The sequence below is a fragment of the Podarcis melisellensis genome (assembly GCF_964234715.1).
Source record: "Podarcis melisellensis genome assembly, chromosome: Z".
Lineage (NCBI taxonomy): Eukaryota > Metazoa > Chordata > Lepidosauria > Squamata > Lacertidae > Podarcis > Podarcis melisellensis.
Genome location: NC_138547.1, coordinates 3086317 through 3112929, shown reverse-complemented (window position 1 = coordinate 3112929; position 26613 = coordinate 3086317). Strand labels below are relative to the sequence as shown.

The 26613-nt window shown below is 46.7% G+C and overlaps 1 protein-coding gene across 1 annotated transcript in view; it reads right to left on the bottom strand.

The window, feature by feature from the left end:
* Positions 1 to 22798, bottom strand: part of ENTPD2 (ectonucleoside triphosphate diphosphohydrolase 2) — a 36864-nt gene extending 14066 nt beyond the window's left edge. The window contains exons 1-2 of the mRNA XM_081896506.1: positions 22567 to 22798; positions 143 to 260 (exon numbers count right to left, since the gene is read on the bottom strand). Of these exons, the coding sequence (XP_081752632.1) occupies positions 143 to 260; positions 22567 to 22689 (241 nt within the window). The 5' untranslated portion in view covers positions 22690 to 22798. The remainder of the gene's footprint in view (positions 1 to 142; positions 261 to 22566) is intronic.
* Between the last annotated feature and the right edge of the window lie 3815 nt (positions 22799 to 26613).

The window sequence follows — 26613 nt, the reverse complement described above, 5'->3', positions numbered from 1 at the left end:
AAAGGTAAGCCTTCAGTCAAATGCCCCAACTCCCCACTTCTACAATGCATTCCCATTCTGTTAACAGCATGATGGGAGCTGCAGTAAGGGTAGAGCGCCCCCTGAAGGCTGGGATGCCTAACTGCGCACAGGCCACACTTACCTTCTACGTCACACATGCTGTGCTGACTGACAATCCCGGTGTCATTCTCCTTGTCTGCAGGCCACTTGTACACGAACATGGCAGTGTGGGAAGATCCGGCATCCAAAACAATTCCATACTGGGCACAAACAGAGAAGGGGGGATGTTAGCTTCAGAAGGAACTCTGGATTACAGATGGCCAAGCCCTGAAAGTCAAAAGGTGGTTCTTGACAAGAGGCTTCTCTGCCTCACAAAACCACCTCACAGGGCTGTTGTGAAGATCCAGCAAGAGGAAAAACCCACCTGTCCGACCCAACCAAGAGGTAGCAGGCATGGGTGTATCATCAAAAGGGGATCAGTGGCTAAGTATTATATTTAAACACCTGACAAGAGGAGACAGGATTGGAGTTTATAAAACAATGCATAGCATGGGTAAAGCGCGAAGTTTCCCTGTCTCTTTCGTAGTGCTAGAACTGGTGGGCATCTGATGAAGCTGAATGCTGGAAGGTTCAGGACAGATAAAAGAAAGTTCTTTTTCACACAGTGCAAAGTCCAACTGTGGAAAGCCACTTCTGCCCTTCGGAGGAGGTGGAGATGCGGGCTTCATGGCCCCTCTGGGCGATTGGGGGGATTCCCGGTCGCGGCATCTCCTGGCCAACCAATCGGCTGGCTCTGGGCGTGTGGCTTGCCTTATTTAAAGCAGGACACAGCCAGGGATCTCCCTCTTTGCCGCTTACCAGCTGTTCCTGCTTTCCCCACCCTATAAGGTTTTCATTCTTTGACCTTGCTATGGACCTTGGTTGGTCACCGTTGAGGGGCCTGGCAGGAATTTTTCCACTTGGCAAATTGGCACCAGCCACTTGGTTTTCGCCTACCTCGTAGCAAATTGTCACAACTTCCTTGGTATTGGCGGTTAGGCATTGGTATTGCTCTGTAGATGGAAGAAGGGAAGTAACACCATCACCTGCCCTGCATATTGAAGGGTAGTCCAGTAAAGGATTCCGGGGGGCATGGCCCTGTCCGAAGCATACGGAGGTGAGGGTCTAAGGCATGCCCCCTATTGATGATCCCGGGGGAGTTCCTAGTTGATGTGTGTCAGGAAATTGCCATCGGAAGAACAGGTGGCGGTAGGGCTCCAGGAGAATAGGAGAGACTCTGCAGCAGAAGAGGGAACCAGTAGGGGGGGAGCAGGAGCTCCAAGGGGAAGGGAATCGGAGGAGAGGCTCTGGGACACTTCCAGTGAAAACAGCGGAGAGGTATCAAGGCCCCCTTTAGGAACCCCCACCCCTCGCTGGAAACTGTCATGCAGGGAATCCAGGAGATGTGTTTCCGTTAAGCAGCTTTTATGCTGGAAGCGTTTCCGCAGGCGCCCGCTGTCGGAGTCTACCAGCGACTGACGGAGCCATGTCAAAGGGCTCCGCTCAAGGCAGAGCTTTGCTACACTGAGCAAACTCTGAGGGACCAACCCTTTTACGCACAAGTAGCTCCTTGTCCCATCATAATGTGCATCAGCAGGACTCCCCCTACTGGTTGTTAACCCTTCCCGGACTTCAAGCAGACAGGCTGAAGTCAGATATAGTCGGTTAGGACCAATGCCTAAGCCAATACAGCTCATCACCTGTAACCAACAAAAATTGTAGCCTTATTTAACCCATTAACCTTAATAATTGTGTCATGTGTCGTTATTTCCACTGGGGGGGGGGGACTCGCCACGCAACTCCCTCCTGCAGGAGGCAGTGGGGGCTACCAACCTAGGTGGCTTTAAAAAAAGGAGCAGTCAAATTCATGGAGGAGGAGAAGAGGACTATCAAAGGCTACAAGACACCATGTCTCTACTCTGCCTCCACCGTCAGAGGCAGGAATGCTTCTGAATAATGCCAATTGCTGGGGGACACAGAAGGGGAGGGGGCTTTGGCGCTCAGGTTTTTCCATTGAGGCATCTGGTTGGCCACTGTGTGAACAGGATGCTGGCCCAGCAGGCTCTCCTTCTCATAATTATTACCGTATTTTTCGCTCTATAAGACGCACCCGACCATAAGACGCGCCTAGTTTTTAGAGGAGGAAAACAAGAAAGCAGTGCAAAACCTCTTGAGCGAAGAGGAAGGAGGGATCCCTCTTCACTCAAGAGGCTTCAGGGATAGCTGCGCAGCCTGCATTCACTCCATGAGACGCACACACATTTCCCCTTACTTTTTAGGAGGGGAAAGGTGCGTCTTATAGAGCGAAAAATACGGTACATTTTTAACCACAGTGGAAGAGCAATCTCTGGGTTCAGTCCTACTCCCTGCCTTGCAGAGCCTCTTTCACTTCCAGTTTAGGAGCAAATGGTGAGATAAAATAAAAATTAAGAAAGTTGTGGGGGAGGGGTAAGTATAATTCCTGGGTGGCGGTTATCCCCTAAAAGCCCCCACCCTTACTGTTACAGTCCCTCCCTCAATCATGAAACTCACTGGGTGACATTTAGGACAGTCACTCATTTTCTCTCTCGCCCCCTACCTTGCAGGGCTGATGTGAGGAAATGAAGAGGGTACCTGATGACCTCCTGGGCTCTCCTTCACTGGAGGCTTTTAAACAGAGGTTGGATGGCCGTCTGTCATGAATAGTTTAGCTGTGGTTCCTGCATTGCAGCGGGTTGGACTAGATGACCCCTGGGATCCCTTCCAACATTATGGTTCTATGAAAACTATGCATGCTGCCCCAAGAGCGATGGTAGGATTAAAAATAATAATGAATACATAAAATAAATATAATTTATTTAATTAAATTTGAATTAATTAATTGAATTTGAATTAATTAATTAAATTTGAATTAATTTAATTTAATTTAATTTAAGGAGGCCATAGGTAAAGGCTTTCCAAATGCACACACAGAAAGGAACCAGGACTTAATGCGGATTCCCTGTGGGCTGGATCCCATTTTGTTTCTCTGAGCAAGGGGAGTAGCCTCTGAGCACATGCAAAGTTCCACCGTCCCTCTTCTGAATACCCGCAGGCAGCTCTCATATACCTTGGTTTAAGCAACAGGATTCCTGTTGGTTTGGGATGGGGAGTGGAGCCGCCACACCCCTGTCTTTTAAAATGCAAACTGAGTTTTGCCCACACTTAACTGTGCTTCAAGTGCAGGATTTCCATACAGGGATTACAAGGCTACTCACTTCAGAGCTGATATCCCGGACCTTGCTCTTTGCCAGAGAGCGTCAGGAATGATTCAGCTGTCACCTGAGCGGAGAGACCCACAGCTCCTTCTCAAAACAGACCATGGCAGGAGAACGGCAGGGTTCTCAACGGTTCCTGTCCTTTTGACCATCTATGGACTGAACAGCCATTCTATAAATAGGTCCTTTCTTCTCCCTCCTGCTTGCCAAGGCAAACCCCACCAAATGCCCACGAAGAACAGGGAACTGAAACACACAAGGCTTCTGCCGGGGATGGAGAAGGGGAACACCCATCGCCAATGAGAGATGCAGGAGGAATTCGGTCCTCATGTAAATGCAAACCTACCCAATTCACATTTCCCGAAGCAAGAAGGGAACCGAAACAGAGCTGTGCATCAGAACCTCTGTTTCCCTGAATCTTGCAGTGCAGCCTTTTGGCCAATCGAAAAGGCCAAAGTGAAAACTATGCACAAATATGCATATATCAGGGGAAAGTGCGCATTAATTCATATTGTAACGTACAAAACAAAATGCATTGTATTAGGAAAACTATATACAGAAATGTATATATTATGGAGAAAGGTGCACTGAGACACTGTTGAGTTTTCATGAGGGCATAAAAAAATTATGCTGCACTGTCAATAATTAGCCAATGCAGTCCATACAGCTCAGTATTGCTTACACTGACTGGCAGGGACTCATCAGGCAGGGAGATTCTCCTAGTGCTGCCTAGAGATGCCACTGGAGGCTGAACTTGTGAGCTTTTTATGCAAAGCAGGAGTTGCACCACTAAAGGGATGAAGGGGCAAGAGATCCAGTGCCCACTGCAAAAGAGGGCAGGGTAACAATGCCCCTGAATTGATCCACACACCTATATTACAGGTAAGGAATCCTGAAGCTAAGAGAGAAGTGAGGAGCACAAGAACATCAATGGAATAATATTACTACTACTTGGTGTTAAACTGTTTGGGAGCTGGAGAGCGTTTGCCCAGAGAATTTCCTTGTGCGGTGCACAGGCCTTTGACACACCAAAGCCATGCAACCAGAATGTGGTCTGAACTCACAACTCCTTGATAGCCCCCTGAGTTAGCAGGAACTTCCGCACAGGTGCCCTCACCAGTTTTATGTCAAGTGGGATAGGAAGGACACTGATAAGCCTTGGCCCAGTATACCTGAAGGAGCGTCTCCACCTCCATCATTCTGCCCGGACACTGAGGTCCAGCGCTGAGGGACTTCTGGCAGTTCCCTCCCTGCGAGAAACAAAGCTACAGGGAACCAGGCAGAGGGCCTTCTCGGTAGTGGCACCCGCCCTGTGAAACATTCTCCCATCAGATGTCAAAGAGAAAAACAACTACCAGACTTTTAGAAGACATCTGAAGGCAGCCCTGTTTAGGGAAGCTTTTAATGTTTGTTGCATTACTGTGTTTTGATATTTTGTTGAATGCTGCCCAGAGTGGCTGGGGAAACCCAACCAGATGGGCGGGGTATAAATAATAAATTATGATGATGATGATGATAAGAAGATTGGAGGGGGTAGGAGAGATTCCATTTGCCAGGCAATCTCAGATCCATTCCCAGATGGCAGAGTTCAGCAATGTCTGCCAAAAGGCCGGGTAGAAAGAAGGCAGTGAGACTAGATGACCCTTTGGGTCCCTTCCAACTCTACAATTCTATCATCAAGTGCATTTGCATCAAATCGTTCTCCCTGATTAGAAGAATACATAATGAAATGCACTTGCTTCAAATTGCCCTCCCCACTTATAAGAACGGCCCTCAGGATTTTGCCACAATTGCATTACTGGCAACTTAAAGACTTACACAGAAAGATAAACTATTATTTATTTAGAAAGCTACCATCAGAGGAACAGAGCGCTTAAAAAAAGAGGGGCATGCTAGGGAGCAACCGGAAGCATCTGAACATTTTCTTCCCAGTTAACCCTTCTGCTTCCCCCTTCTCAGAAATCCAGATTATCTGTCCTGTGGGGCATATGGGAATGCAGGAAGAGACCCAATGGGTCAATTTTGCTGCAGTTGTATCAGCTGAACTTTGTAAGGCACAGGCAGCAGAATGCTGTTGGCAACTCAAAGTAACCAAAAGGCCAATGCAATTCTAGGCTGCATCAATAGAAGTGTCCAAATCAAGGGAAGTACCAGTTCTGCTCTATTCTGCCTTGGTCAGACCACACCTGGAGTCCTGCGTCCAGATCTGGGTACCACAATTTAAGAAGGATATTGGCAAACTGGAAGTTGTGTAGATGAGGGCAACCAAGATGATCAAGGGTCTGGAAACTAAGCCTTAAGAGGAGTGGCTGAAGGTGCTGTGTATGTTTAGCTTGGAAAAGAAGAGACTGAGAGGTGACAAGATAGCCATCTTCAAATACCTACAGGGAGGATGGAGCAAGCTTGTTTTCTGCTGCTCCTGAGGGTAAGACCCAAACCAATGGATTTAAACAACAAAAAAGGAGATGTCGACTAACCATCAGGAAGAGCTTTCTGGCAATGGAACAGGCTCCCTTCAAAGGTGGTAGACTCTCCTTCAGTTGAGATGTTCAAAGAAAGTTTGGATAGCCACCTGTCAGGGATTCTTTAGTTGTGATTCCTGCATTGCGGGGGGAGGGACTAGATGACCCTTGCAGTCCATTCCAGCTCTAAGATTCTATTATTTTATTTAGCCACCCATCAATAAACATTTCTTGGGAATCTTACAGCATAAGATCAGAAACCCAATACTTCACTACTTGGCTGCTCTTCTGTATTTGGGCTTGTTCCCGCGTCCAATGGGCAGGTTTCTTCCAGCCTTTGCCAACTTGGAGTCCCCACCCACCCACCGCCACTTTGGACTACATCTCCCATCAGCCCCTGCCAACACAGCCATCAGGCTTTTGTTCATGGAACCACAGAAAACTGCTCTGGCCCATTAAGAAAACAACAACAACAACAATCCATACCATCAGCATGAATGTAATGCTTGGGCACATATTCCTTCCTCCTCTCCCTCAGCCTTCCCCTAGGGGCAGCCATTCCCTCCCTCCCCCTTCTTCTTTCTCTTCTTTTTTCTTTCTTTCTGTTTCCCTTCTTGGTCTTTCTCTTTTTGATAAGTTAAGAAAGAGATAAAAGTGTAATATGCAAAAGTGATGTTATGTAAAAAAAATTATTACTCTTTATATGTTGTTAAAATTGGTTAATTGTAAAGGAATTGATGTAGCAACTACTGTGTTTTTTTCCCCCTTTGTTAATGTTGAATTCTAAATAAAGTATCATATCACAAAAAGAAACAGAAAAGCAAAGAGCCTTTCTGGCCAGCAAGCACAAGCACTTGAGACATAAGTGCTCTACATGAAAGAAACAAAAAGCATTATTAAATGGGAGGGAGATAAGCCTTCATGTTCCAACAAGTAACAGCGCACAATAGAATGAAATAGCAGCTTGTGCTTTGCCACTGAAGGATGGTGGCGGCTGGCTAGTGTCCAGCTCCAAAAGGCAATGAGCTTGCCCCACGGAACCCAGGGTGCAAAGAAAGCTCTTCTCTGTCAACTAGTGATATGGAGACTGAAGCCTTGCAAAGCCATCTGGAAAACTCCCTTTCTTGACCTCTCAAGCTAAACCCACACTGCCGAGGCACCTAGAACCAGCTCCATTAGCGGGATTTGGGACAGGGCCAGCTCCAGATTTTGAGATGGGTGGGCTCTTCCTAGGTGAACCTCCCTCCCCCCCCACTGATGCTGTCCAGTCCACAGAAAAGCTCAGAGATGGCAAGGGCCCTCCTCATCTTCTGGGTCCTCCGATGCTACTTCAGAGTAAGAAACAGGCAGTAACAACGAGGCAGTGGCCCCCCCTTTGGAGGCGTGTACATTGGAAAGTGCCCAGTGGTGCCAGCTCATGATTGCCAGCCCTCGTTTGGGGCTAGCACTCAGTGGCAGATGGCATGCTTTGCAAGCAGAAGAGGTCCCACGTTCAATGTCTGCATCAGCTCTGGAAATTGCTCTCTCTGCCCACCGCCCTGGAGAACCACTGCCAGGCAGAGTAGGGACAATGGTTGGCTGGGTGGAACAGTAGTCTGACCCAGAAACATGAGGACGTCAGAAGATGAACCCTCATGGATCAGGCCAAAGGCTCATCCGAGCCAGCATCCTCTTGTCACAGTGGCCAGCCAAATGGGAAGCCCACAAGTAGGACCTGGGCTCAACAGCAGCCTCCCTACCTGCAAGTCCCAGGATTTGGAGACATGCAGACACTGGCAGTGGAGGTAGAACACAGCCATTGTGGCTGGTTGCCTCTGAGAGTCTGATCCTCCATGAATTTGTGCACACACCCCTTTTAAAGCCATCCTCCTCCTTCTGGGAGGGAAGTTCAGAGTTTAAGTTTAACTTTGCCCTGAGTGAACTACTCTCTTTTGTCTGTCTATAATCTTCCAAAATTCACCTTCATTGGATCCCCCAGTTTATTTATCCAAAAGAAAAACAATGAAATAGAAATTAAAAGGGGGGAAAATGCAAGAAAAGGACAAGGCACACCGTGACCTCAAAGAATAAAAGATTAAACAGTTCCAGAGTTCACATTAAGTATATTAAAGTTGCCAAATGTTCATAACTGCTATTGTTGTGTGTTTTGTAAGCCTTTGACTTCCAATCAGGCAAAATTATTGTAGTTTTCCTTTTCCTTGCATAAAGCTGATTTGCTGCATCATTTTCTCTGCTGTTGCTAAAGTCCAAATCCTTCTGTACCAGGATGGAAGTTTAGGTTATCAAAATCTTACCTGTGTCAAGTGCCGGCTCCTCCAGCTGAAATTAGCAAATGCAGAATCAAGTCCTTAGACCTGATATTCTTGTTATGCCCCATAAACATAGACAGCAAAAATAATTCTGTATTATCACCTGTAGCACCAGTAGCAGTTCCTTATGCACATCAGACCAAAACCCTCATATTGGAATGCATTCCCGCCAGGGGTGGTAAAATGTTTCTTTATAGTAGGATGAGCAAAAAACCTCTCAGTCTGCTTTCCCTACACCAGAAGATTGAGCTAACAGAGAGACAGCTGAACTGCCATTCCTTCCTCTCAGAAGTCATCAACAATAATACAATTCTATGATTCTCTGGTTCCCAAATGACCTCCTTTCAGAAGAGCCCATCTGTTGATGGAACATGCTTCCATGTCAAAAGGCAGGACAGCTGAACACTGTCTCAGAACCAGCAAGATAATCCCTAGAGGTCTTCCCTGTTCTGTAAACCCTCTCCTGGTGAACAAAACACAGCCAAGAATCACAGGACTATAAGGGACCCCTCAGATTACATCCAAACTAAACCCATCGTTGTTATTGTAGGCAGTACCAGTTGCATGGAATTGCAAGTGGGGAGTGAGCTGCTGTTGCATTCAGGCCCTGCTTGCAGGCATCCCATAATGAGCCTCTGGTTGGCCACTGTGAGAAGAGGATGCTGGACTAGATGGGCCCCTCTGGTCCAATCCAGCTGCTGCAGGGCTCTTCTGAGGATACGTCCTCAAATTTGCAACAATGCACACACAGCACCAGCCTTTCACCCTCCACTTTGCAGAGAACCTGGACGATCCAGTTCTGTGTCAAAAATCTGGTGGAGATTCTTGCAAATGGGTTTTTTTTTCTTAATGCCTTCTGATTACTTAATACACACCTCAAGGGCAGTTAATTTTCTAGGGCAAGTCTCGCCGATTTGCATTCAAGCAATAACTTGATTGTCCTGAAGAGGCTGCCCAGACAACATGACAGGATCCAGAGCAAGCAAAAAATGCCTTGTAACTGGTAACGCTGCTTCAGTTTCCTTCCAAACAAGTCCTGGCACCTCACTTACCCTAGTAGTGCCTGGCTCCGTCTTGACAACTATTCAGGATGGGGGAGAAATTCCATCCAGATCACCTTTAAAGGTAAGCCTGCCTAATTTTTGCTTTCTCGAAAAATATGCAGACAAAAACACAGCCATCCTCCAAAATTTATGTTCCTCTGAATTTTGCAATGCCATTCTCCTCCAGTCCAGCAATGTGCACAAAATTACATAAGACTGGGTAAAGTGTGTGGAACAGTGTACCCGTATTCATAGCAGTGACATCCAAGATGCTGTGCTTTGCAATAAAAAAAAATATAAAAGTTTGGGCAGAGCTGTGTAAAAAGATGAATAATATTAGCAGAAATTGGCATTAAAATACCAATAAATTTTCATGAGAACTTAAAGAACAAATAGCAGGCTGATGTGGAATTGAACTTAAGATCCAATTCAGATTTAAGATTCATGATAGCTATATCCAGACTCACAGATGCAGGCTCCAGTTGGCCAACATTCTATGACAAACACTCCGGGGCATTTGTGTAAAATGTGTGCATGCATATGGTGATGGTTTCATGCAGGAGGTTGGACTTCTTCCATATATTTTTTTGGTACCTGCATTGCAGGGGTTTGTACTAGATGACCGATATCTTCCAACTCTACAGCTCTATGATTTCCAAAGCAGTTTGGCTGGAGTCAGGGAATTAAAAACTCAGAGCAGCTCGCTTGCTTTGCCTCCACAGTTTGTACATTGGTTCCGCCTATTGCAGGACCAGCATCCGCCTCTTGAAATCTCTTTCCCATAACCTCTGACCACTCCAAGCCAAAAGGGGACATTCAGACCGACAGCCAGCCCATGTTCCCTTCTACATCTGATAGTCATCTATGCCTCCCGCCTTGTTCCACAGTCCAGCGTCTCCTCCCGTTTTTAAGCAAGGCTCTCCTGGAGCTTATTTAGCTACAAGATTCACAAGGCCAATTTTTCCGTAAACAGCGTATTGTGAGCTCAGCAACAGAGAGCAGCCCATTTCCCAGCCTGCACATCTGTAGGTCAAACCTCAGCCAGGAACACCCCCCCTCCAACACCCCCTTCCTTGACAGGCCCCTGCAAAAGAGCCTGGAGAGAAGTCTGTTTTTTTATCACCCTCCTTTAGGTGGAAAAATCTAGAGTTGGGACTTGGACTCTTGCAAATTCCAAAACAATACATGCTTTGGACTGCCAGATGCATGACTTGTAAAGATCACAGAGTTCTTGGAAAGCTAACGCATTCAGGAGAGGGGTGTGTGTGTGCAAAGAACAACAACATATCCCAAGAAGAGCCTTGCTGGATCTGGCCAAAGAACCATCTAAACCAATACCTCCAGCAGCCAATCGGGATGCCTTTACGAGCAGGGCGTAAAGGCAAGAGCCTCCTTTCGCTGCTTATCCAGCATCTGCTTTCAGAGGCAGACTGCCGCTGCAAATGGAGGCTCTATTTAACAAGCATAAGGGTGTAAGACGAGCCTTGCTGAATCGGACTCTGGTCCATCTAGACCAGTATCCTGTTTTCGTACAATGGCCAACCTCAGAAAATCCTCCTAGGTTTAATCCTGGGGATTTCCAGGCACAAGCTGGAACTCTGGAGAGTGTCAGTGCAGACAACAGTGAGCATGGTGGATCAATGATCTGGCCCCTGCAGTAGTTGTTCAAAAGGCATACTGCCTGGAGGTTCCACCTGCCAATGGCTGTTAGCCATGATGGCTAGACCTCTGCTCCATGCATCTGCCTCCCCTGGTACATGACCCTGTCTGCCCTTAGTTGCATTTGTGATCTCCCATCGCTTAATTGCTGGAGGGAATGCAAGATACAGGGTGGGGAGGGGACATGTATGTATGTGTGGTGGTGGGAATGCCAATATGCCCTTAGATTTTTGAAGGGTATCTTTTAAATAATGTCTTCTTATAGTAAAGTTGGAAATGCAGAAGGGTCCACGATTAGCACTGCTACCTTTCTTTTGCGCCTAGCATGTCCAAATCTAAGGAAATGCTGCTTCCCCGTCACCGCACAAAAAGCATTTATTAGTTGTGATCTATCCTTAGAATGTGGAGTATGTTAGACTTGTGTCCCCACTTCCTGGAAGCTTCCACTTCCTGGAGGAGAGCAACTGAACGGATGCCAACTCAGAGCAGCAACTTTCGCAGAGCCACAGGGGAGGCAACTTCCCACATGGTTTGGTACTGAATTGTGCGTAACAGTGGCCCCAGGAGGTTTTGGTTTTCCTTGAATTGCTGTACTCTAATCATTGGGGGCCTTGGGGGGGGGCTTGGGTTGTAAAACAGCAGCAGAAGGATCTCAGGAGACCCCCCAAGAAGAGAAAACAATCAGTAGTTAGAGAGAGAGAGAGTCCCAAAGCCAGATTCTGAATTTCTTTACACCACCAAGAAAATGTTTCCTTTCATCTTCACGACGTTTCTAAAACTGAAAGCTGGAGGAGGAAGAGTGGGTTTGTGTTTCCGCTTCAGAGAATGCCCTTATATAGCAAATTTTGCAAGGTGCTTGCATGAACTCCAAGTTCAAGCTTTTATCCATTTACCCACATCCAGTGACCAAGCCATTGCAATTCATTGTCATGGCAGGATAGACAATGGGCCGTCAAGGCTAATTGGCTGGCTCTAAGAATGGGAGGAACTGGGGTGAAAGACACCCCAACATTACATGGGTCACCTGAGCTACCCTCTTGACCAGCCTTCACTAACTTGGTGCCCTCCTGCTCTTTTAGACTACAGCTCCCATCAGCCCCAGTAAAAAGAGTATTGGGAAGTGATCTATAATGAATTGGGGGGGTGTTTAAAGGTTCTTTCCCCCCCAAAAAACCAGAGTTCTTTCTGTTGGGGATAATTCAGACTGGAATCCCCAGGTGTCAAAAAAGGTTATTTATGTATGCTACAACTGCAGCTTGTGTTTTGTTAGCCCCCAAATGGAAAACGAGCGAAGTCCCAACCAAAGAAGAATGGCAACTTAAGTTGACAGAATATGCACAACTTGCAGACTTAACATATAGAATAAGACAGCAAGAAGAACATGTGTTTAAAGAAGATTGGAAAACGTTTAGTTAATATATGGAAAATAATTATGTACAGCAGAAAACGCTGGTAGAATTAAGATAAATTCAACAGTGTAAATAAGTTTTGATGGATTCAATAAAGGGATACTGATTGGTATAGTTTTTGTAAAGTATAGCCAATCCTCTTCCTCAAATTTTGAAAAGACGTCTATCCATATTGTGCCAAAAAAAGCCGCCCTATTTTGATACTACACTATACCCCATATATGCCCCACCCCATATAATCAATCACAAGATGTGGAACATGCACACCATTTGACTGGCAATGCCCATCAATGGGGGGGTGGGGGGGCTCCCTCAAATATTTTAAGGGGGGAGCAAAGATCCCTCGGCCCCTAGGAGTTTGCACCTATGTCATGGTGCAACCAGAACTCTGAGCAGAAAACATTATCTGAAGCTCTGAGAAAGGAAATAGCCACAGAGGGAGGGGGAGGGAGGGAGGGAGGGAGAGAGAGAGAGAGAGAGAGAGAGAATGAATTCAAGAGATCCTCATTAAAACAGCCCCCGCTGCATTGCAAAAAGCCCAAGACAAGCCCAATAGTCTCTTGGAGAAGTCCTGGCACTCAATCTGCCGAACACAGAAGAATTTTTCTAAGCGCACAGGGGCTCATTCTGGCAGCGGCTGAATGACCTTTGCAAAGAACATCTCTGGGATTCCCAGAAAGAAGAACAAGAAGAAGAAGAATTGACTGCAGCTTCACTGTGTCCTGATTTGAAATAAAGAAGGGAAAGACCTGGAGTCTCTTGCAAGCCCTCCAAGATGCTGCTTGACTCTTGCAGCTCGTAGATCATAAACTGTAGATTTGGAAGGGACTTCAAGGCTCATCTACTCCAGTCCCCTGCAATGCAGAAATATGCTGAGACTTGTTGCAAGGCAGCATCTAGAGGGCCACATTTATTCCTCGGAACCCGGGAGCATAAACATGAAATTGATATTACTATTTCATTTGTGTGTCTCACTTTACACTTGTGTACAGTGAATTGCACCTGCTGTTTTACCACCCACTCAGTCAGTTTGGAGAGGTCCTATCAGAGCTCTTCTCAAACTCTTTTTGTTTTAAACAATTTAGTAGCACCAGGAAACCTGGCTGCCGCACTGCTCATCCCTACATATAGATAGTTTGTGATCAAGTTAAAAAGCAGAGGTCACAACACCAATCCTTTGGGGGGTCTCCATTTCCTACATCTCTTTATTTAGAGAAGTGTCCATCTATTCCCACTCTTTGCTTCCTGTTTCCCCTGTTTCTTAACAGGATCCTGGTTCACAAAAAGACCCCACCTTTCATTCCGTGACAGCTCACTCAGGAGTCCTGGGTGAGGTGCTTAGATTTTCAAAAATCTTTTGACAAAGTACACCATTTCAGCTGGGTCACCTCTATGTGCCTGTAGATTCTCTCAGAGAACTTTAAAAGGTTAATGAGACATGGCTTGCCTTTGCAGAAGCCATGCTATTCCTGCTTTCCACTTTTGAAGTCAAATATGACTGTTACTGGAAGTTGTCCATTTACATATGTGAAGTTATGGCTCTGTGATCACTGTTGCTAATCGGTCCAGCAACAGTTAACATATTGCACCAGGCCCTGGGGACCACTTAAGGCTCAGTCCAGGGTCATCCCCCACCCTCTGCTTCGCTCTATGGCCAACTGTTCTGGGGTGTAGTCATTTAAGTGCCTTATACCATCAGACCACAGGATGAATCTTGCTCAGTATCACTACACTGACTGCCAGCAGCTCTACAGCATTTCACCATACCTGGAGATGCCATTAGGGGAACCTGAGACCTTCTTCAGGCAAAGCAGGTGCCCTAGTACTGCACTACAGCTCTTCCTTGTATTCCTAAGATATCATGTCAGTTTGTGACAGCACATTTTGTCACTTCCCAAATGCTTCCAAGTGAGAGATATTGAGAAACAGGGCTTCAGGATTGCTCATTGTCTCACTTGGGAGGCTGCAGATGAAGTCACACTTTGGCAAAGTTACAGGAGAGTCAGGGAGAGTTCCAGCTGGAAAGTAGGAATGAAAGCAGGGAAAGAGCACAGCATTTATATAACTCCTAAGTGACTTGAATGCTAATCTGGAGGAAGGAAGAAGAAACGCCAGAGGAGGCGTCATCAAACTTGAAGGAAGGAATGAGCAGAAGGGAATGGGAGGAGATCAGTCCTGGGAGGTCACAGAACAAGGTTCCAAATCATTCCTTTGACTGATAGATTCAGGCTATGAGAGTCACGGTTTAGGTAGCCAAAATAACTTCACCTCCCCCCCCCACAAGAGGCTTGGGGCTGCCCCAAAGTTTGGAGAAGTACAAAAATACCCAGGGGGAAAACCCCAGTGCAGTCAGAGTGGTGGAAAGAGAAAACCCTAAAAACTGCTGAATGAAGACCGAGTGTGCTCAGTAGTCAAAGGATACTGACTGACAGAGTGGGGATGGAAAAGAGGGGCATGGCTGACTGGAATGGCTCAGATCCTGATCAAGTAGCACTCCATATGGCAACCTGTGGCCCTCCAGATGTTTATAAAAATATTTACATATGATGATTCATAAAATCATAGACTTGTAGAGTCATCTAGGGTCATCTGGTTCAATGTTCTGCAATTCAGGAATCTCAGCTCAAGCATCCAGGACAGATGGCCAGCCAACCTCTGCTTAAAAACCTCCAAGGAAGGAGAGTCCACCATCTCCCAAGGGAGAACATTCCACTGTTGAACAGCTCTTACCCTTAGTTGCTTCCTCCTAAATATATCAGAGCCGTTTACAACAACTGTGCGTAAAGGCATGCAGTAAAAACCATACCAAAAGGTTAAAATCTGAAATCAGCTAACTATTGTGGAAATATGTATTCCAAGCCTGAAGGAATAGAAATTTTCAACAGACATTTAAAAGTTGAAATGGAAGGAATTTGCTGGTTCTCTAGTGGTAGAGTGTTCCACAGGACTGGCTCAGTTTCTTGGTGCTTTCATATGAACTTCACCAACCCGGAGAATGACCAGCAGTGCTGCTGCAGATGATCTCAGTGACTGAGATAAGATACAAATATTCAGGTGGTGCCTTAAGTACCCTGGAGCAAAGCTATTCAAAGTTCTGTAAATAGATATAAGGACCTAAAACCTTGTTGGACTCCAACTCCCATCAGCCCCAGCCAGTGTGGCTAATGATCAGGCATGATGGGAGCTGGAGTCTGATAATATCTGGAGGGAACCATGCTGGAAAAGACTGGATTAGGGGTTCATGGTTACTGCAAACCCCACATCCTTTTACTGTTGATTTAGACTTTGCAAATGACTTGGAAGTGTCTCTAGCAAATGCAGTCCATGAATTAGCCCCAAGGCTTTCCTGATCTCCCCTCCAGCAAAGTCAAGGTGCCAAAAGGCTTCTGTGCATGCAGGGCAGGCTTCTGGATGCACGCCTCAGCAAAATTGTGCAAGATTGTTCCCAGGCTTCTTAAAAGGCTCTCTCCTGCCCTGGCAAAGCAGCAGTCTCAGACTTGGCTGGGGTGCCAAGGGATTTAAAGAGATTTACATACCAAGCATGGAAGGCAGGATGCCCATGCGGAGACCGTGCCTCTCTCTCCCCCCCCCCTGCCCCACCAGGAGACTCTCCAAATGCAATGCTCTCACAGCAACCCAGCCTATGCATGTAACCAAAAGCAGAAACTCCCCTGAACAATCTCTATATTATTTCACTTTTCTCAAACAGCTTTCCAGTGACTGCATAACATAGGCCAGTGTGACTCTTCCCATGGTGCAGATTCATAGCTGTCAACATTTCTCATTTTTAAAGGGAAATTCCCTTATTCCAAATAGGATTCCTCGTAAGAAAAGGGAAAAGTTGACAGCTATGTGCAGATTAAAGGGGATGATGAGCGAGAATGCTTGAAGCAAGATATGAACCCACAATTCTCCCTCTCTGTCGTTCATCCCCCTTCTAGGGACCCACAGATCCCATGTTCACAGGTGGGAAATCTACACCTACAGTGCTGGCTAAGTGAGATCATTGCTGTAGAAATAATAAAAAAGTGAGCCTATGTCGTGGCAGTGCAACCTCAGAAATCAGCAGGAGATGTCAGCCTGCCAGAGGCAGGAAGTGGGCAAACCACAAACAGGAGCAGAAAGCAATGATCTCACTTAGCCAGCACTGTATGTCCCAAAAGGGGCAAGCAGGGAGTGGCAGTTGATGGTGATCTACTGTTTGTCTGCCCTATCTGTCCTAGAGGTAGACTGCCCCTGCATGTGGAAGTTCTATTTACCTTTCAACCCTGTGTGGAATCCATTTTGCCTTGGCCTCAACATAGCAGTGGGTGGGGAACAGCGAAGCTGCAATCCAGCAACATCTGGAAGGTTACATCTGGAAGGTCTGCTTCATTTTACAGGGTCCCTTCCAACTCTACAATACTTTTATTCTATGGAAGAAAGGTTGGCTATGAATGCAAAAATCCATAGAATCTTTCTTTCATAGAATCATAAAACTGTAAAGGGTCATTTAGACCAATTCCCTGCAAGGTAGGGATCTCAACAGTTTCCCATCCAGTTTGAAACCATACTGGACGCTACTATCATAGAAGCCAAGGTGGATGTGGCTTCCAGGTGGTCACCCACCCAGTCCAAGACCAGACCTAGATCCCATCAGCACCAGCTAAAGTGGCCAATGATCAGGAACACTGGGACCTCCAGCCCAGCAACGTCATCTAACCATCTCTCTCTCTACATCGAAAGCCACCTAAATGGCCTCCATCACGATGCAGGGCAGTGAAATAAACAAAAGGAAATGCTAGCAGATCTGCTTACATTTATGCATGTCTGGTATGTGCCCTACAAGGAAGATACAGTATGAGATTTCCATGGTGCAAAAATGTGGTCAAAGAAGAAAACGACGACTACAAGGAAGTCTCTTTCGCAATCTCTCCACACAGCCTCGCTCCATTTGCAAACTGCACCGGCAAGTATATATATTCTTAATGTTTAACCTGACCTTGCCTAAATGTGCCACTTCATTTCCTAAGCTCACATTGCCATTTCACAATAGATCCTCGTTGCCAAATAGCTGGGATACCTTTCTCTCTTGCCTCCTTTCCTCTGGGGAGGGCATAAGGAGCAGTGCCCCAAACAATTTAAACAAAAACCAGGAGAGTAGGCGGAGAACTCCTACACTGCCCTGTGTTTATTTATGGCAGGAATGCACGTGGAACGAGGCATGTTTGGCAACAGTTTCCACAGCGTGGATGACACAGGAGGGCTTCCCCGCTCTAACCTCACCTCATCTTCCCTGACAGCAGATATTGCACCTGCCCTGCTGATGGGAACACAGATAAGCCCTAAACGTAACTGGAAATTTGTGATCATATGGAAGGCATCTTGCCTGTCTGGCATGGTGCTCAGCACCCAAAAAAGGGCCAACCCAGATGCCTAGATGGAAAAGGTTTCAAGGAAGAGGTTCCCAAGGAGCAAGACCAACTCTGTGAGGAAAGATTAATGCAATCTTGTAGTATTTATAGTATTGAAATGCTACTGTTGTTCCTTACGTTGTTATATTTGCTATTGTGTTGTTGTTGATAGATATGAAAGGAGCAAGCAGAACCTTGATGAGTGTACAGTGGTACCTCGGGTTACATACGCTTCAGGTTACATACGCTTCAGGTTACATACTTCGCTAACCCAGAAATAGTACTTTGGGTTAAGAACTTTGCTTCAGAATAAGAACAGAAATTGTGCTCCGGCGGCGCAGCAGCAGCGGGAAGCCCCATTAGCTAAAGTGGTGCCAGTGGCGTAGCGTGGGTTGTCAGCACCCGGGGCAAGGCAAGTAATTTGTGCCCCCTAACCCGTGGATTTGCGCCCCTAACCCTAACCCCCAGATGTTGCGCCTCGTGCGGCCGGCCCCCCCTGCATCCCCCACGCTACGCCACTGTGTGTGGTGCTTCAGGTTAAGAACAGTTTCAGGTTAAGTACGGACCTCTGGAACAAATTAAGTACTTAACACGAGGTACCACTGTATACAGTGTATACAGTGGTACCTCAGGTTAAGAACTTAATTCGTTCTGGAGGTCTGTTCCTAACCTGAGGTACCACTTTAGCTAATGGGGCCTTCCACTGCCACCGCCGCGCGATTTCTTTTCTCATCCTGAAGCAAAGTTCTTAACCCAAGGTACTATTTCTGGGTTAGTGGAGTCTGTAACCTGAAGTGTCTGTAACCTGAGGTACCACTGTATTGTGAAAGGAGAGGGCTGGAGCTATGGATGAGGGGCTAAGCTCATGGATCTAGTACAACCCTCACCCCTTTAATGCAGGAAATCTCCTCATACAACAATCCTGAGAGGAGGATATCTAGCCTCAGCTTTAAAACCTCCAGTGAGGAGAAACCACATTCTGTTCCACTGCCTACCACTTTGTTCAAAGCCTTTTTTCTTGCAATGTGCACCTACTAATCTGGGTTCTTATCCTCTGGAACAGGAGGCAAGAGAGAACAGCATTCCAAATATTTGAAGATGGTTCCTATTGCATTTTTTTTTTTAAAAAAAACAGGCATCTCTCCAAAGCAGAAACTACAAACTGCCCAAGAAGATACCTCACACGAATCCAATAAACCACCATAAAAAGGGAGGCACGGAAACTGGGATTATTTCCAGCAAACAGATTGCTTCTTCTAAACATCAGAGGCTGCCTTGTATCAGGTTAGACCTTTTGTCCATCCAGCCTCCTCCGACTGTCAGCAGCTTCCCAGGGTGGTCTTAGGCCTAAAACCTGGGCTCTTCTGCATGCCAGGCAGTTGTTCTATGTCAGCAAAGTCCTTGCCCTCCCTGATCTAAACAGATGACCCTTGCATTCTTAAAGTGTTTTGGAGCGCTGACTGATTGCCTTTCTCTCCAGGGAGGTAGAAAGGAAGAAAGATTGTGACCGTTACTCCATGCCAGTATTGGGAGGGTGTTGGTTTCTGAGATGGGCGGGTCAGGTGCAAACCCTGGTACACTGAAAGATCTTGAAAGAGCTGCTGTGTGATAAACTGGGATTTTTCTACCGCAGGGTGAAGCTGCCCACTAAGCCAGGTGTGAGGAACACCTGAGGCCATTCAGACTACAACTCCATCATCCCTGACCATTGGCAGTTCTGGCTGATGGGAGCTGGAGGCCAACAGTACTGGGTTCCCCAAAAACAGGACATTAAATTTTCCTAGCAGGCTTTGCAACTAAATGAGTTGACCTGTGTCTCCCTCGCCTGGTGCCAAAGGCCCTGAAGGCCTTGCAGGGATCGCAAGAAAGTGCATTGTCATCCAGTCCATTAATATTTCTTAGCAGATTCCCCCCTTCAAATTGCTGATAATTGATTTCAAAAGGGGTGGGTGGACAAGGTCAGGGGGTCCTTAAGCCCACCCAGCAATCCCTTTTTATTCCTTCCACTGTTTCTTAAAAGAACACTCACTCTGATGCTGTTCTTGTTAATATCTCTGCATGTTAATATTAACCAGGAGATGTAAAGATGGGTAATATCCAATGCTAGATTAATGGGCACATTCAGTGGCACTTTGATGGAGACAATGTGTGGCCTTTTACTTCATTTTAACCCATTCTGCTTTGAAAAGGTGTGGTGTGCAAGCTGAAAGATTTGTACCATGGGGTTTTTTGTGTGTTATAGGTGCTGATAAATAAGGTATCAATTCAGAGTTCCTGTCACTGAAGATGATTTGCTCCCTGGACATACCCCAGTTTTAGCACCCAGGAAAGCCACCCAGGACCCTCCCCTCCCACACACACATAACACAAAGTATTTAATACAACAGAGAGATTATAGGCATTCAATCTTGTACTCAAATTATTTTGTCACACTCAGAAATATTAGCCTCTGATTTTAGACGGTTGCAGGTTGGGTGTGGTTATCCAACAACAACAACTTTATTGGTCAGCCAAATACAGGTTATATCCAAAAAGCTGAAAATGAAAGATGTAAGCAAACAATCTCAAAATATTTTCCCTCCCCCCATTTAATTATATTTATTGAAACTTGCCCAAAGATATGCAAAAGTTCATACCCAGTACAGAATATCTTTTTTATAATACACTGAAATAAATGTTTAATCTAAAAAGGAATAAAGGCAGAAAGAAGAAGAAAAAAGGGAAATAAATGAAAGAAGAAAGGGAGAAAGTGAAAAGGGAAAGAAATACTCTATGAAAAAGACTCCCGGTTCTCTGTCCTGCAGGTAAATATAGTTTTTACTCATTAATTTCCAACCATTCTATGTTCTATAAACCATTTTTAAAAATCTTCAAATCCAGATATTACAAGTTCATTTTCTTTTTCATACAAAAAGTCCATAAGAAGTTTCCAGTTCTGAATAAATGTCAGTAAATATTTTTCTCTAATTAAACACGTTAACTTTGCCATCTCAGCTAAGCATATTAAAACATATTAAAGCATATTAAAACACAGGTGATTTAAAAAAATTAATAAGCAGAGCATGAGTAAGTAGGGTGGCACTTTGGATATGCTCAGAGCTACTGTTACATTTTTAGCCACCACTTCTCAGCTATGGTGGCTGGCCACCCAGAAAAATTGCCTGCCACTTGACAACCAAATCTCGAAACAGCTTACAAAAAATACAATATTATAAAATCATCAATAAGAAAAACTAACAGCAGCAGTTTAAAACTTTCAGAACGGCAGAAAGCAGAGAGACCAACAATAGGTGGCGCCAGAGCCAAGAACAGACAGGGCCTTAAAGGACCATCTTTCGTTGCGCTCCATGAAGAGAGATTGAATTCAGCCCTGCGGCTCAGCCCTGGGTTCCAACGAAACCCCTAAAGAATTGCTACCATTGAATTACAGCGCAAAGAGCTGGACTATCCCACTTGTTCACCAGAAACTAAACTTTAAACTGCCCAGGAAGCGCCTGCCCTTCTTCCACCACCCGTTCAAGAACAAAATCAATGACAATTTTCGGGAGTGGGGATGAACTTCCAATTGCACCAGGCAGATGCTAAGTCAGTGATCCCCTCTCCCTAGCGACCCATTTCCCTCCTCAACCCCATTAACCCCGCCCGCCTCCAATCAAACCACCTGGAAAACGCATCTAAATCGACAAACCCTTAAGCGCCGCGACAAAAGAACGCAAAGCAAGGAGATGTCCCCGCGCCTATGAAAGACCAACGCTTTTTAACACTCGAGGCGCGTGTTTTTAGGACCCAACATATTTTTACGGTTGCAAGTTGCGTTAAGAGTTTAAGTTGTTTTAAATATTGGTTTTAATGCTGTAACCCGCCAACCTTAGCATGAGGGGTTGGCTAATAAATTAACAAATAGCAATAAGGATAACAGAAAATTTGAGCGTTGGTCCCCAATGACTCTCAACGCGCGCGCGCACACACACATACCCCAAACGAAAAACAAACTGGAGATACTTCTCCACAACTTTTGGACAGAAAGATGAAGAGGTTCCTATGGAAACTGTGTAATACACTGAGCTCTCTCCCAATTTTGCATCCTAGATGGGGCCCTTTTATTTCATCTTCAATTGGATAAAACATTTAAGTTGGTTTGCTTTCAGCTCAAGAGTTCGGACTTGAACTGGAGGTCATTAAATGCGTTCGGAAACTCGAGGCGGGAGAAGCGCTGCCACCACCCGCAGAAAAGTGGAAGTTAGAAAAAACATTCCATCCCATCTCCCTGTTTGAGGCACTGGTCCTCTGACACTGACACAGTGGCGTAGCGTGGGTTGTCAGCACCCGGGGCAAGGCAAGTAATTTGGGCCCCCTAACCCGTGGATTTGCGCCCCCCTAACCCGTGGATTTGCGCCCCCCAAACCCGTGGATTTGCGCCCCCTAACCCTAACCCCCAGATGTTGCGCCCGGTGCGGCCGGCCCCCCCTGCACCCCCCACGCCACTGCACTGACAGGCAGAAGCCCCGTGTGACTCCCGTTGGAAACGCCAAGGACCGGACGAGGAACTTTCTGCGCGCAAAGCGAGCGCTCTGAGGCTGAGCTACAGCCCTTCCCCGACTAAAATAAGGCTCCGGTCCCCATTGTTCTGAATGAAGAGCTGGATCAGAATGGAACCCTAGGAAGCCGCCTTATACTGGGGTCAGGCCACTGGTCCGCCGCGCTTAGCGCTGCCAGTGCCAGCTCTGGCTGGCGGAAGCTCTCCAAGTTCTTAGACGAGGGAGGCTGCCAGCCCTGTTGGAGGATGCCAATAACCGCGCCTGCGACCTGCCGCGCATAAAGCAGATGCTCTGCTGCAGAACGCTGCCCCAAGCCCGCTCAGTTTGCAAAGCTGAGTGCCTCTGCACATGCTCTTTTTCCTGGAGGAGACAGAGCTGTGCCCCGATTCAGGTATCTTCCCACCACCTCCACGCCAGCTGCAGCGGAGGCTACGCCGGGCGTCTGGATTATGCCGGGCGCTGCACGCGCGCTACCTACCTTGAAAGCGGGAGGCTCCCGCAGGTCCTTGGTTGGCAGGCAGAGGAGCAGGAGGCCCACCAACGCCGCCAAGCCCAGACCGCCTAGAAGCACCGCCACCTTCTTGGTCCCGCCGCTGCCCATCTCGCGGCTTTGGCAAACCGAAAACCGGAGCTGCAAACCGAAAACCGGAGCTGATGCGCCTCGCCTGCTCTCCGCCGCTGCTCCGAAGCTCAGCTCCTCCTCCTTCCTGACCGGGCGGCTTAAGAGGCCGGCGCAGCCAAAGAAGGAAGGCGGGGCGGGACCTGACTGGGCAGGTAGGGAAGAGTCTCCTCCTCCTCCTCCTCCTCCTCCTCCTCCTCCTCCTCCTCCTCCTCCTCCTCCTCCTCCTCCTCCTCCTCCTCCTCGCAAAGCTGCCAAGTCAGCTTGGACCGGGCTTCCTGGGAAGTATCAGCGCCCCGCGCGTGGGGATGGCAGGTCGGTGGAACCTCTCTGTGCAGGCGCAGGCTACCGCCGATTTATGTGCTAATGTGTCTGTTTCAGAAAATTTGACTGTTAAAACAGCAGCAACAGCACACAAACATCGAAGCAACTTACAAAAAAGATAAACCAACAATAAGGAAAAACTAACAACAGCAATTTAAAACTTTCAGAAAGTTACATTTTCTAAAACATTCTGCTAAAAGCATTCTTGTTTAAACAAGGCTGCCCAGACGTTTTAATCTGTTTTAGACTATTGTTTATTGTTTTAAACGAGTATGTTTTTAGCAGGCGCCACAAAGAGTAAGGTGAAAGCACCATCAACAGGCAGGGAGTTCCAAAGAGTACAGGTGCTGCCACACTAAAAGACTGAGTACTTACAGTACGGAATGGGTACAGCAGGTATAACAGTGCCCATTCTGGCAATCAAAGCAGTCAAGTGGGCATATATGGGGTAAATAAATCCGATAGATACCATTCATTTCCATCCTACCCTTTCTTCAAGGAGCTCCGGGTGGCACACAATGGTTAGGATTGGTGGAGGTTGTCTTCTTCTTCTTCTTCGGACATCCCTTGTAGCCAAGTAAGATTGTCTTCCATGAACACGGTCTTAATGGTGAGTCCATAAGTGACTGTGGAGGCCAATTCTGGATCCCCACCTCCTTCCACAGTGGGGACATAGGTTTCTGTGTGGGAGTTGATCACGGTGAGAGTCTGCCAAACATGCCTTCCTCTTAGCATGGCTTGGGAAACCCAGCCAGATGGGCACAGTGGCATACCGTGGGTTGTCAGCACCCGGGGCAAGGCAAGTAATTTGTGCCCCCTAACCCGTGGATTTGCGCCCCCTAACCCATGGATTTGCACTCCCTAACCCTACCCCCCAGATGTTGCGGCCGGTGCAGCTGGCCCCCCCCTGCACCCCCCACGCTATGCCACTGGATGGGCAGGGTGTTATTATTATTATTATTATTATTATTATTATTATCATCTCGTTTCTTCCTTTCGTCCTGAGTTTGTGCTTCTTCAAAGTGCAATACACATTGGTAAAGGATATCCCCCAACTGGAGTGCTTGAGGGCCAGTGTTTCCCAATTCTCCATGCTTATACAGGCATACCTCGGCTTACAGATGCTTCAGGTTGTGTTTTTTCAGGTTACGGATGAACTTAAACCCGGAAGTATTGGAACGGGTTACTTCCGGGTTTCAGCGTTCGCACATGCACAGAACTAAATTGCGCTTTGCGCATGTGCAGAAGCGCTGAATCGCAACCCGCGCATGCACACACATGGCGCTGTGCGTTTCAAACACTGCGGGTTGCAAACATTCCTCCTGCATGGATCATGTTTGCAACCCGAACATCCACTGTACTGGATTTTTTAAAGATTTGCCTTGAGAGCGTCTTTAAACCTCTTTTGTTGTCCACCGGCGTTTCACTTTCCATTTTTAAGTTGGGAATAGAGTAGTTGCTTTGGAAGATGATAATTGGGCATCTGAACAACATGACCAGTCCAACAAAGTTGATGGAGGTTGTATGTATTCCTAGGTTAGAGCGTCAGCCTAAGAAGAAGGAGTGGGATCTAAGTTCAAATCCAAGGCCATCTCAGAAGTTCTCTGGGTGCTGTTGTGTCCACTGCTGTCTTTCAGCCTAACCTGCCTCACAGGGCTGTTGTGAGGAAGTGAAGGGCTGCCTAGCCCTCCTGGGAGGGAAGATAAAAAGGTAAAGGGACCCCTGACCATTAGGTCCAGTCGTGACCGACTTTGGGGTTGCGCCGCTCATCTCGCTTTATTGGCCGAGGGAGCCGGCGTACAGCTTCCAGGTCATGTGGCCAGCATGACTAAACCGCTTCTGGTGAACCAGAGCAGCGCACGGAAACACCGTTTACCTTCCCGCCAGAGCGGTACCTATTTATCTACTTGCACTTTGAAGTGCTTTCAAACTGCTAGGTTGGCAGGAGCAGGGACCGAGCAATGGGAGCTCACCCCGTTGTGGGGATTTGAACCGCTGACCTTCTGATCGGCAAGTCCTAGGCTCTGTGGTTTAACCCACAGCACCACCCGCGTCCCTGGGAGGGAAAGTGAGCTATAAATATAATAAATTTGGCTTTCATGGATGAGCCTCTTTGTGGACTCCCCCTGCCCCAACAGAGGCATCTGAAACACCCCTGTAGGAATCTCGGGTGCCAAGCTACTCTTTATTTGTTATGTACTTTTTAGTAAAGATGCCCATCAGCTGACTCAAGAATCCAAGGTAGTAGGATACATGTGCAAAAAATACTAAGCCCCATAAAAATGTGATCATTTATTTGTTCTGAAGATGTCTAAACTGTGTAGTCATCCAAAACATGAATTTCAGGGCAGGGCATATAAAGATCAAGTATTAGCACATATTTTTTTAAAAAAACCAATGTACTATACATTAGAGCAGTTGTTCTCAAACTTTTTACCTGGGCCACACTTTCAGAATAAAAGTTTGCTCACACCACACCAATAGATAAATAGTAAAATATTTTCTTGGATAACAAAGGCACATACAGCATCTCTGCTTTCAATTCACAGAGTCCTTCCTAGCTTTTGGGAGTCCAGCAAAAACTGGAGGACTGCAGGGGCTTGCCATCCATGCTCTAACCATTCCACCACACTCCTCTGATGGTATTCCCACAGCCTTTTATGGGGCTGGTGTTGCTAAGCAGTAGAGAGTCAGTGTGGCATAGTGGTTAGAGTATTGGACTAGAACCTAAGAGAGAGCAGCGTTCAAATCCTCACTCAGCAGGAGGCTTACCGTGTGTTATCTTGGCAGCCACTGCCTCTGTCAGCCTAACCTACTTCAAAGGGTTGTCCTGCTGGTTAGATGAGTCAATTGGAAGGTATATTCCCAAGTCAAGACACCACCACTTAGGGGATGGGCAATGCCCCTCCCCTGCAGATGAAACTCAGAGAGGACCAGATGGATCTCCTGGTCCATCTAAACAAGCACTCCATACCCAGACACAGTCTGCCTCCAGCCACCTACGAGATGCTGGGGGCAAACAGGGAAGACTACTGCCTCCATGGCCCTGCTTGTGGGCCACCCAGAAGCATCTCTTTGGGTGACCAAGTTTTATTTACTCATCCAGCCATTCCTATCCCACTTAAATTTAATTCAAGTGAATGGCACTTAAATACAGGACATGAACTGTATGCATAGTGTCTGAGTACTCAATGCACCTTATGTGTGTCAGCTCAGGAGAAGAACAGCCTCAAAATGCAAGGCAAGCATCATTATATCTGAAATCTGCAGGGATAGGGTGGTATACAAATATCATCATCATCTCCATATCACAGATGAGGGATGGTGAGATTGAGAAGCAGTGGTGTACAGGAGGCCAGCTTGCAATAATAATAATAAGAAGAAGAAGAAGAGGAGGAAGAAGAAGAGTTTGACCAAATTGTGGGAGGCAGTGGAAGACAGGAGTGCCTGGCGTGCTCTGGTCCATGGGGTCACGAAGAGTCGGACACGACTAAACGACTAAACAACTAAACAACTAAACAACTAAACAACTAAACAACTAAACAACTAAACAACTAAACAACTAAACAACTAAACAACTAA